Source organism: Equus przewalskii, chromosome 17, assembly GCF_037783145.1.
Source record: "Equus przewalskii isolate Varuska chromosome 17, EquPr2, whole genome shotgun sequence".
Lineage (NCBI taxonomy): Eukaryota > Metazoa > Chordata > Mammalia > Perissodactyla > Equidae > Equus > Equus przewalskii.
Window position 1 is genome coordinate 81,395,620 of NC_091847.1, and position 12,610 is coordinate 81,408,229.

The 12,610-nt window shown below is 47.1% G+C and overlaps 1 protein-coding gene across 5 annotated transcripts in view; it reads left to right on the plus strand.

The window, feature by feature from the left end:
* Positions 1–832: 832 nt before the first annotated feature.
* Positions 833–12,610, plus strand: part of PTH2R (parathyroid hormone 2 receptor) — a 69,820-nt gene continuing 58,042 nt past the window's right edge. The window contains exon 1 of one of the 5 annotated variants that reach the window (XM_070581877.1): positions 833–1,337. Coding sequence is in view for 2 of the 5 variants with exons in the window: in XM_008535427.2 (XP_008533649.2) it covers positions 1,263–1,337 (75 nt within the window). In the remaining 3 variants the exon portion in view is untranslated. Of the gene's footprint in view, positions 1,338–6,218; positions 6,508–12,610 lie in introns of those variants that run through there. The other 4 variants (XM_008535427.2, XM_070581879.1, XM_070581876.1 and 1 more) reach the window with 4 other exon arrangements.

Consider the following 12,610-nt stretch of genomic DNA (forward strand, 5'->3'; position numbering starts at 1 on the left):
GTCTGTGTCCTCACCTACAATAGGGACGAGGAGATGCCATCTCACAGGTAATGTGAAGATGAGTTAACTCTGTGGAGAGTACCTGGAATGTGATACAGAGCTCAATAAATGCTGTCTGTCTGTATTATTACTATTGCCATTATCTTCTCGCTTGAGTAGGGTGGCACACCCCTTAATAATTTTCAATAATTTTAGCAAACTGAAGACTTTAGATAATGGAACTTTCGAGAGTTCTATTTTGAAAAGGAGCATTAAAAAATCCCTTAAATCTTCGACAGAATAAGTGGAAAGTGAACTTCACTTGGTGATTTTGCAGGTGTGTGCCTGTGTGTGTTGTGTAATTCAGATCTCGCTTCTTCCACGAGGCACTGAGACGGTTTACACACACGTACACAGTATCAACAATGCGATTACAATGGAGACGTGAGGGAACCTTTACAAATCTCAGCTCTTCACCGGCAGGAGCAGCTGAGGGAATAGTGCTCCTCCGCGGGAGCCATTCCCTCCCGGCTGCGTCAGACCCGGGAGACGGGACCTTCTTCAGCCCATGTCTGTGAGGCAAGGTCTCCGGCATCTTGTTGACTGTGCCTCCAGGAAAAATAAAGGAAGAGAGTTGTCCCAAACGAAGGTGTTTATACAAATAACCCCAAATCGTTAAAGTATATTGGTTGTCTTTTTTTTAGTGCCTGGATCCCAAACTCACAAAACGATACAAAGAAATTTTGACCCAGGGATTTCTGCTGAATCTCACACCCGCGCGCGCACACCCGCGCGCGCACACCCGCGCGCGCACACCCGCGCGCACACACCCGCGCGCACACACCCGCGCGCACACGCGCAGTGTGTTACCCTGGTCAGGAGGAAGCCGTCCGAGGACGCAGGGCTGCAGGGCCGTCCGGCACGCGGCCGCAGAAGCCTCTCCCCGCTGTCCGGCGCCCCCGCGGGGGTGGCCAGTGCGCGTCCGCCCGGGAGGGAACTTTCAGACACTCGTGCGGACCGGGCGCCCGGAGAAGGGGCTGGACCAGGACCGCGCGGGGAGGGGAAACGGGCAGCCGGGATCCGGCGGGACCGACGGACTCCGGGGCGGAGCCGGGGCGCGCGGGGCCCAGTCGCAGGCAGCGCCTGCGGGAGCCCGGACCGGGCCGCTGCCCGCGCATCCCCGCCGGCGCATCCCTGCACGGCCGCCCCAACCGCGACCCCCGCGCGGGCCAAGCTGAGCGCGGAGCGTCTCCGCTCCTGGAGGGAGGTCCGGAGGTCCCGGCATGGCCGCGCCGGGGGCGTCGCCCGGCGCCTGGGGGTGGCTGCTGCTCGGCGGGTGCGTCCTCGCCGGAGCGCAGGTAAGAGCCTCCCGCACCTGCCGCCGGGGCCGAGCCCCGCCGGACTCACTCGGTCAGGGAGCCCGGACCGGCGCGGGCGCCCACGTGAACACGCACACGCGGTAACACACTCACGAATGAACACAGGCACGCGCGGATACACACTAACACAGACATACTGACACACAGCACACACAATACTAACACATGCACACACCAGCACACTAACACGCGCTAATATGTACACACTAACAAACATATGCGAATACACTAACACAGACGCACACTAACACGCAGACACAGACACACACTAACATGCACACACACCACTGCATGCACACATACTAACAGACACAGATACACTAACACGCAGACATACACACTAACAGAAAAACACACGCTAACAGACACATACTAACATGCACACACCAACACACTAACACATGCACAGTAACACACAGACGCATACTCACACACGAACACACACAAACACAGACACACGGATGTGCACACACACTAACACATGCATGAACACATATTGACACACTAACACACCGCACTGACACTCACACAGACGCCCACCGGGCAGGGTTTCACAGGCGTTTGGAGGAGCTGCGCACAGTCGCCGGTGAGGGATGCCCGGGGGTGGCGCCGCGAAGACCGGCGTCCTGGCCTCTGCAAAGCGGGGCGTCTGCCGCCAGCGGCCCTGGGTCAGCGGGGCGAGGCCGGGGGTGGAGGAACTTTTCTTAGACTCCTTGGTCGCTGTTTAATTAATCCAAATTATTTTTGTCTGCTGGCAATTTACCGAACTTCTGAGAAACTTAAACTTCTAGGTTGGGCTGTGGCCACCGTCTGAAAGGATGACGGGGTCTCCCTGACACAGAATCACGTGTCGTTAAAGAGAGGAGGCGACAGAGAAAGTACAGCGTGTTCGGGCTCAGGTGTTAACGCTGGAACAAGTGTCATTTCGTGCTGCCAACGTCCTTTAGAGATTTTCTGGGCGATCTCTCACATGGAGCCTCTCTAATGTGCAAGTCACAATTCACGCGCACACCTTTTTGAGTCGAATAAAATGCAGGATTTACGCCCAGCTTTTCACAGGAGCTGGAAGGAGACGCGAGTGTGGTGGTTGTGAAGTCGTTAGGAGCTAGAATCGCGAATTTGAACTGAGTCAATGTCATTACCTCTTCTGGTCGGTAGGAGGCGCACCTTGACCGTCAGATAAAGCCCCAAGTTGTGTTTTTGTTTTTAAAAATTCTTTCACCGTGAGGAAATTAAGGCGTTGATTTATGTACTGATACTATCTAAACTTAATACTATATTCTTGGCCTTCAGATCACCGGTTTAAATTTCAGTTATTGTAAAAATGCAATTTTTTTTGGCCAAACCACATAAATTAAAGGAAATGGGTGCCCTGCTGAACACTGGGCTCTGCTTAGCATCACCACCACCCTTAGTACGAACTTACTCTGTTAAGAAATCAGATGAGGAGTGTGTCGTACACTGACTGACAAGATCGGCTTAGAAGTAGGGAGAGAACGTCACCAGGGTGACGGAGGGCGAACGAGTGGCTGGAAGAAAGAAGCTCCCAGGGCCTGGAGACAGTCACAGACCCTGGCGGTCTGACGGGCTTCCTGCATCTCCATCTCACGTGGCATTTGGAAGGTGTTCTTAAAAACACTGCTCCCTTGTATAAGGGCAATGAACTCTGTTTTAGTCAGTGTTCCAACTTCTTTTCTAAGGAAACGGACAGGTATTGTTGAGTACAACAAAGAAAAAATCTCTCTGGGATTATGGGCAGAATGTGTCCTTTACTTCATCTTTCAATAAAACAATCAGGACATTGACACTTTTCCCATAATTTTAAACCAAGGATTCCCAACCTCTGCACTATGACGCTTAAGGCTGGACAGTTCTTTGTTGTGGGGCCGTCTTGTACATTGTAGGATATTTTGCAGCATCCCTGTCCTCTTTCCACTGGATGCCAGCAGCACCTTGCCTCTCCCACTAGTGTGACCACCAGATGCAGCGAGATGTCCCCTAGGAGGCAAAGCTGCCCCTGGCTGAGACCCGTTGCTTTAAAACCACTTCCATTTATGTTTATAGATGAAGAAGTGTATGAAATGACGGTTTGTGATAATATATGACATTTTTGGCACTTTAAACAAAATCCGAAGTTTAAATTAATTTACATTGACATTGACACTCTCTCTGATCTTCAGTTTCTTTATCTTTATTCCCAGCAAATCATATATTTAAAATTTTTTTAATGTATCGATAGAACAAAGAAGGGAAGTCATCCAAGGAGAATTAGCTTGTGTAGAGTAAATGTTCAATATTCGGTGAACACTGATGAGGTCACAAAGCAGATAGATTAGTCCTTATCACTTGTTCTAAAAGTCTCTGGTTTTGGTGGAAGATGCCGCCTTTGCCTCCGTGCACAGCTCAGACCCTGGGATTGGCGCATAGTGTCATTGCAGAGCCTGGCGGTGCGTTTCCTAAAGTCGGGTTATCATGTGGTAATAGGACCACTGGACAAATATGTGTAGTGTTTTCTTTACTGTGTCAGTGGGTCTTCTTGGAAACAGACTCTGGGATGGAGTTAGGAGTCCAGTAGGGTTACTGGGGGGGGGGGGCCCCTGTAAAACATAGAAGGGTGAGGAAGCAGGATTCCACGAGGAGAGCCTCAGACAGGATGCAAATCTGACGAAGTCTGGCCAACCCCGTGGAGAGCTCTGGGGTAGAGGAGCACCACGTGGTGGTAGAACGTCCAGGTCCTAGCCCGCCCTCTGTGCTCAGTCATGCGATGGGGTTGTTCACAAGGTGGTGGCCTTGGCTCCAAAGCTGAGACGATGCAAGCTCTGTAGCTGGAGCTGTCCCCGGCCACACTGAGTGCAGACAAGTGGCTGGATCTGTCTGGAAGGACTGTCTCGGTGGTGCACCTCCCCGGCTGCTACCTCACAAAATGATCGAGGACCAAGATGGGCTTTCCGGGCTTGAGAACGGGCTGACCCCGCGTGATTCGGTCGCCTTCCCCAGCCTCCAGGGTGCAGGTCTGCGTGGCTCTCAGACAGTGTGTGCGCAGGGACAGCACGGAGGTCCACAGAGTGCCAGCTGTGGGCGGGTCCCCACGCGCGGGTTTGATTCCTACTTATTACTCGTTTTTGCCCGAGTGGAATCCCGGCGCTGCCTCGGGCCCTCGTGCAGAGAAGGGAGCGGAAGCTGCGCTCAGATTCCTCCTCGGACAACTCCTCCCCGGGCCTGACACCTGGTCTGGCCGCTCTTTCTCTGGGCCTTGAGGAGGATGAGCTCCACTGACCTCCCAGGGTAGGAGTCGGAGTCCGCCAGGAGGTCAGAGATCTTACTGGATGGGAAACAGTGAGAATCAGCGATGACGTTTATCTACTTACCCCGTGCCGAACAGTCCATCGTTCTCTCCTTCAGTGCTCAGGGTAACCTCCCGGCACAGGCTCTGTGCTCGTTCACACCTTATACGTGAGAAAATGGGGCTCAGGGACGTCGGACAGATCCCTCAAGTCACACAGCTAACAAGCCGGGAGCCGTGGCTCTCACCGGCTTCCCCTCGGGGACCGCCCCTCAGATGGGTGCCCTGGTTCTGGGGTCCGCGGGGCCGCTCAGCCAGGTGATGTGGACGCGCACCCTCTGCCTCGGCACTACCCCTGGCACGTGCCCAAGGCGGTTCTCACGCAGCTCCGCAGTGGTCAGTGCGGTCACTCTGTGCTGTTAGAGGGTTGGGACAATCCGGTTGTTCACGGTGGGTGTTACGATCAATGAGGAGCCGTGGATTCCGTGCACACGAAGCAGCGTGAGATCCGATCCTTAGGACGGGGTAAGACGCGGCACAGAGACAATGAGACTGCGGTATAATGCCATTTCCTTACACTGAAGCGCACACACACGTGGACACACTCAGATAGGGGACACGTGTGTGCGCTCCACGTAAACGGAAGGTAGGGACCTAGGAGCGGGCACGGAGGCAGGCGGGCGCACAGTCAGCACCCGAAGGAGGCAAACCCGCTCTCGGGCCGGTCTGTGCTGACCCGACGTGCCGGTGCAGCGGAGCAATTCCCGTTTCTGGCGGATTTGAGGAGGACCTGCCGGGGACCCATCAGCTTCTCCGGGTGGGAAGTGAGCGCACTTCCCTTCGCAGGCGGAGCTGGCCCTGCCGGCTGCCCCGCGCTGTGTCCGCCGCCCTGCGGTGCTCGCGGTCCACGCGGGCGCTCTCCCTCCGCCTGCGGCCGCCGGGCTGTCCCGTCCGTCCGTCCTTCCTCCTCGGGAGGCTCCGAGGCCCCGCGGGGAGCCGCTCGGTGGCCGCGCTAGTGGTGGGCATCTCTTCTGCTGATGGGAGGGAGCCAGACGGGGCTGCTTCCTGGCAATGCAGAGAGGAGGTCTCGTTTCCGCAGAACTTCCTCCACTCCTTGAGAAGAAAAACGGAACGTTTTCAACTCACATTCATCCGTCCCGCTGATTTTGCCGTTTTGAGCTCCAGGTGGTTTTGTCGCCTGCTGGCACCCTCTCCTTTCCCGCGCCTCTGCTCAGGCGTTGCCTTCGCTCTGCCTTATTCTCTGAATCTTTCTTAGCAGGGTGACTGGGCGGCTCGTTCCACCTCCGAGTCTCCGTTTCGTCCGCTCTAAAACGGGGCGACAACGGCATTCACCTCATAGAATGAGGGAGTATTGCGTTTAAAAGTGTGCAAACAAACAAAAGCCTTAAGTGTCTGATAAAGAAAATGTCGGCTCTTTTCTTCTATTTGCCTATTAGCAAAGGGCCTTTTAATGGAATGGTCATTATATTGAGGTTCTTTCTAAACCTGATTGGGAGGCACTGAAGGCCTTTAAGTGGAGTGAGTGTGTGTGTGTGTGTGTGTGTGTGTGTGTGTGTGAAGGTAGCGAGGCTGTTCTCTCTGCCTGCAACGCTCTTCCTTCTGCTCCTTACAGTTTCTCATTCAGAGCCCGACCCCCTATCCAATTGATAGGAATTGCACACTTTATTCACAGTACTGTAGAAGTTATAACTTTTCGTTTATTAGTATGAGTACTTGATCAAAATCTGTCTCTCCCTTTGAAGAAGTCATTCTGAGACAGAGAAACTAACCAGAAGGAGTTGCAGCCGTTCTGACAGTCCCCGATGGAAGTGGAGATGCGAGGAGGCCGATGGAATCAGGAGAAAGGTAGAAGGCACATTCAGCTGAAGGAGAAGTGGGTGGAGCAGGAAGGATGAGTTAAAAGGTCAGATTTCAGGCTGAGGGAGGAGTCTGTGGGATATTTAGGAGGTGGTTGGATATTGGATGATGGAGCTTAGAAAAAGCTCTGGATTTGGCATCGGCACCTTGTAGGAGTTCCTGAAACCACAGTGTGAGTAACATTCTCAATGTGAGTGTAATGGATTAGAAGGGCTGGATAACTTGTCTGAAAAAGAGCATGCAGATGGCTTTCTATGAATTTGTGGGGGCAGAGGCTGAGAAGCAGTCTGGAACGGTTAGTGTGCTGTGACAGCTAGTGTGGTGCCTTTGGGTGGTAGGTTCTCCGTAGATGTTTGAATAGCTAATCTCTTTTCTTTCATTCCAAGAAAATTCATCCTTTGTGATCCCACTTGGAACTCAAGTGTCTAATCATTTACCCCAGTTTTAATTTTAAAAAGGTCATTCTGTTCTAAGGGGCAGAGGTGGCTGCCCTGGGCACAAATGATGCATGGAAGCTGCATCTGATCCCGAAGATGGAGAGAACACTGCTGGCAGAGCTTGTCTCTAGGGGAGTTCCAGTTTCCAGAGCACTCTGGTCTTAGTGACTGACAAACAGCAGGCTGGGTGTTGGTCCTGGCAGGTGTTCCATTGGCTGATGGAATTTTATAGACTGTCAAAGAAAGGGAATCATAATTTTCTGGGGGGGGGGTGAGGGAACTATACAAAATGGTTAAGATTATGGACTTTGTTATCAGAACTGAATTTGGGATCTATGTTTTCTACTCTCTAGTTGTTACTTGACATCTGAAAAACTAGTCTTCTAATTTAAAAAATGGGGGTGACAAATTCATTGCGTTGGTGTGTGAATTGCATGAAAAGCTAAGGAGAAGCATTTAATGTGGCACCTGTCACAGATTAGCCATCATTGTTGTCATTGTCATCACTATCATTGTTATTACAATTTCTATTACATTTTCTAATTAGTTATTGCTGGTATAGAGAATCTCTATTATTTTTGTTTGTTGAGTCATAACTACCAAGTATATTCCTGAGCAGTAACAATTTTCTCCAATATTTACATCTGTTATTTCTTTCTATCTTTCGTCTTTTCATATTACATTAGCTAGATCTCCCAGTAAAATGTTGGATAGTGGTCATTATTGTGGGCATCTTATCTTGTTTATTAGTTCAATGGGACTGCTTCCAAAGGTTTATCATTAAGTATGACATTTGCTCTAGGTTTTTAATAGATATAACATCATTGCTAATTATGCTAAGTTGTTAAACGTGAGGCTAGTATAGAAGTCTTGAATGACAACATGCATGATTTCTATTTTAAAGTCATAAATTATATATATATATATATATTTTTTTTTTTTTTTTGGTGAGAAAGACTGTCCTTGAGCTAACATCTGTTGCCAATCTTCCTCTTTTTGCTGGAAGAAGACTGTCCCTGAGCTAACATCTGTGCGATTCTTCCCCTATTTTGTATGTGGGACGCTGCCACAGCATGGCTTGATGCGTGGTGTGTAGGTCCACGCTGGGATCCAAACCCACGAACCCCAGGCCGCAGAAGCAGAACTCAACTGCTGTGCCACCAGGCCAGCCCTGATATGTTATTTATTTATTTATTTTAATGTCATAATAGTTGTGTTGAGCTTCTGCCACAGATGTTGGGCTACTTGAGACCAAGAACCTATTCTTAGCCCTTACCTATTGGACGTCTCCCCACTAGAGTTCCAGCTACACTAGACGAATGAGTTCTATACCTCTGCTGCACAAGGTGTTGCCGATCGTCGGCAGTACGGTAGCGTGCACTCAAAGTTTAAGAGGGAGGGTAGATCTCATGTTAACTGTTCTCACCACAGAAAACAAACAGAAGGGTTCTGAGGACACTTTGGGAGATGCTGGGCACATTGATTGTCTTGACTGTGATGGTTTCATGAGTGTTTCCCTATGTCCAAAACTATAAAATCATACAAATTACATATGTGCACGCAGTTCTTTGTATATCGGTTATACCTCAATAAACCCGTTTTTAAAAATAGAGTACCTTATCTAACTTAAAAAAAAACCCAAACAAAAATACCCATAACCTTCAATTCATGGCAATTCAATTCAGCAAATACTTTGAGGGCTTCTCACGTGCCAGACACTGTGATAATCACCGGAAATATAGATACAGTGAAATACAAGTGGATCATGTTCAGCATTTTTGGAAATGTTTTAAAATTTGAATTGATGTTTAAAACAACCTTTGGGTGATGATGGTTCCGTTGGGAGAGGAAATCAATCTGAGAAGATACCTTATTATTGAGTTGCTGCCTTGTGTTTCTCTTCCTCATCTGTCTAAAAGTTTGTGTCCCAGATACACTGATCTCCCACAATCTTCTCAAATATAGCCCCACCCCAGTTTTTGCCCTCACTGGGTTATGTTCTTTTGGTTTGCACCTTGGGAGTTTCCCAGGAGAAATGTGAAACTGGCCCCGTTCATGGAGGGCAGAGAGAGACCGAAGAAAGAGGCACACCCCAGGCTGGTGGGTGGCAGGTGTGATAAGCAAGGGAACTTATGTATGAGCCTTGTCTTGGGGGCCATGGGACAAGCAGATCTCCACCCCCAGCTGCCAGAATCTTAAGATTTATATGGAGGCCTTAACGGGGGTCAGGCACGTATACCATCCAGATGGTCCCAATGCCTTGCTCTCTCAAGGCTGCGTCCTTGAAACAGCTCCCTCTGTGGACAGTGGGCAGAGCGCACATTCCAAGACAGGGAAAGGGTGGGAGCCTCCAATTGCCCAGGTCCACTCCAGGGTCAATCAGTGGTCACATCCTCTGAGTGATCCCTTCCAACAGTTTCCCTTTACCTCCAGTAAGACCATGTAGACTCTCACTTCTTACTCGTTTAGAACCCATCGATTATTCCCAGGTCTGTTGACTAAATTGCTCAGTACATCTTACCCTTCCCACTTTGTTTTTCCCTATTAGCCCCTCAGCTATCTAAGAACAGCTATGCCTTGGCCTCCTCTCTTTCATCAAAAAGCTAGCTCTTGTCTCACGGATGGCCGTACTGGTATATTAAAAACTAGAAAACCCAAAGTTGAGTTCCAGTATCCACTCCTTTTTGAGAGGCCATAGGACATTGTTTAATTTTACAAGTTCTCATAGTAATTTTCCTTTATTCTCTTAACATACGTGCATAATTGTTATAGCTAATGGGTGCACAGTTTCTACTATGTGAAACTTTACCTTAGAGTTTGTTGACCTTGTTATCAGTGGTGATTTTACCTCATTGCTTTTGCTCAAAATTAGCCCCCTCATTGCTGATGGATGTCAACCATGCTATTTTTCCAAGCCACTACCTGACAGATGTGATGCCTGGGGTGGTGACACTAGTTCCAAATGGATACAATGTTGCCCTCTGCAATTTGGCCTGATTTTCTGTAATCTCAAATTCTGGTTCCGGCTACCTGAAGGAAATGATCTTGATGATTTGTACTGTTCCCATGCAGGTCAACACTGTCTTTTTGGGATGAGGAGGAGTGGTTTATTTATTTTTTATTTTATTTTTTTAGGTTGTACAATGTGATTTTTAAAGATGTGTACAATGTGGTGATTTAATATATAAATACATCATGAAATGATTGCCATTATCTAGTTAATTCACACATCCATCACCTCACATAGTTACCTTTTTTTTCTAGTGAGAGCACTTAAGATCTACTCTTTTAGCAAATTTCAGGTACACAAAACAGTGTTGTTAAGTATAGTCACTGTGTGTACATTAGATCCCCAGAACTCATTCCTCCTACAACTGGGAGTTTGTACATTTGACTGGCTTCTCCCCATTTCCCCACCCCCAGCCCTGGCAACCACGGTTCTAGTCTCTGGTTCTATAGGTTCGACTCTTTCAGGCTCCACATCTAAGTGAGATGATACGATATTTGTCTCTCTGTAGACACGTTTTTGATAATGCTAATCCCTGTCTGCCTTCCTCTCCATGTGAGGCAAGGTCCGTCATACAGCAGCACATCAGTAGAAAATCTGAACAGACCAATTACCAGTAAGGAGGTTGAATCAGTAATCAGAAACCTTTCAAAAATGGAAGTCCAGAACCAGATGGCTTCACTGGTGAATTCCACCAAATATTTAAAGAGGAATTAATACCAATCCTTCTCAAATTCTTCCAAAAACTGGAAGAGGAGGGAACACTTTCAAACTCATTTTACGAGATTGTTCTATTGTTCTGTTTCTTTCTGATTCAGTCTTGATAGGTTCTATGTTTCTGGGAATTTATCCATTTCTTCTAGGTTGTCTAATTTGTTGGCATATAATTGTCGATCATTTAGTGTGATATCAGTCAATACACTAACAGAATTTTTTTTCCTAATTTGACTAAAATTTAATCTGTAGTAATAAACAAGGAAAAATTGCATCATTAGGTGGCCATTGGTCAACTAGCTAATAAAGCTTACGTATCGCAGAAATAAAGTACAAACGTCAGAAAACACGTGATTCTGCAGATCAAGGGGTCTAACTGTGGCCTGGGAAAAATTAATAAGTAAGCCAATACAATTTCTTGTAAAACTATTGACTAAGTGTGCAAAACTGTAAATACCCCAGAGAGAATAAAAAAGTCTCTTATAAAAGGGGAAAAACCCTTTATCCCAGTCTTAGTCTTCTGTTTTCTCATCCTAAAATGGTTGAAGGCAAAGGAGAAAGACCTTTAGAGTTTTCAGGCAAACACATTATGACTAAATAGTTCCATAAGCAATAATGTGTGAAGGCAACAGAAAGGGAGAATCATTAAATAAAAGGATTAAAAAATGGCAATGAAACTATTTAAACATAAATCTAAAAGTTTCGATAGAAACTAAAAATAGAAAGTAAAAGAACTACTCTTGAAAGATAAGTAAAAGAATGTAAAGTTGTGAGTTTATAAATAATAAACTGAAGTGCACATTTGTATAAGCTCGGAAAAGTTGTGAACAGGTATGCACAGGAAAGCTAGCTCAGAAGATCTGATAGAGATAAAACTGGAGAGGAGTGTACTAATTTCCTCATTTTCAGAAAGGTTAGGGTCAAAGGGTTAAGTAAGTATGTACCCTGGGAACTTAATCAGAAAGGAAGTAAATGTTACAATTATATAGTGGTAAGTCCAAGATTAAAGAATACCAGAGAAAGGCATAATCTACAACAAATAAACAACTGACATACAATTTTATGTGACCAGCACATAGTGCTAATATGTAAAGACAAGAAAAAGGCACATCCAATTAAAATATTGGCAAAGACTTGATCACTTTACAACAGATGATAGTAAGAGTGGCCATTAAACACACAAAATATAAATTAAGCCACAATAGGTTAGCATTCATACCCTCTGGAATGGCTATAATCAGAAAGTCCGACGACCTCAAATACTGGAGAAAATGAAGAGTCATTTGAAGTCTCATACATTCCTAGTGACAATGTAAAAAACCGTGAAAACTTAAACTGAAGACCTAAGAATTTTATTATTAATTAATTAATGTTATTTATATGTCAGTAAAAGATTTAAAAGGCAGCTACAAGTTACTGAGAATTGTTTATACATATTTCATAGTCACTATCTCATTCATTTAATCCATAAAACAAGATTTTGAACAATTATTTTCCCAATTTTGCAAATGAGATAACTCCAGAGACATGAACAAATTCTCCCAAAGTTCACAACTAACAAGAATTCATACCCAGGTCTGCTGATATCAAAGCACATGCTCTTTGTTACGATGCCATTCTGTTTCCCCAAATCTGGAGAAGCGAATCTGCCAGCCTCCCCCACGGAACCCCGGGCTGGGCTGAAGAAGACGGACGGCTTTGCTTCAGCTTCCTTCTAGATCCCCTGAGGAAAAGATAGGATGCCTCTCACCATCTTGGTCCAGTCCTCGTCAGTCATGCGGGAACCTCGTGTACAAGGCGGGAGGGAAGTTGCCACGCCAGCCTCCTCTCTGATTTCAGCAACATTTGAAAGCCTGTACTTCCCCAGAACTGCAGGGCCCTATTCAAAGCAAATTCTCGGCTATTCTGAGTTGACAGAAAATTTCTCACATTC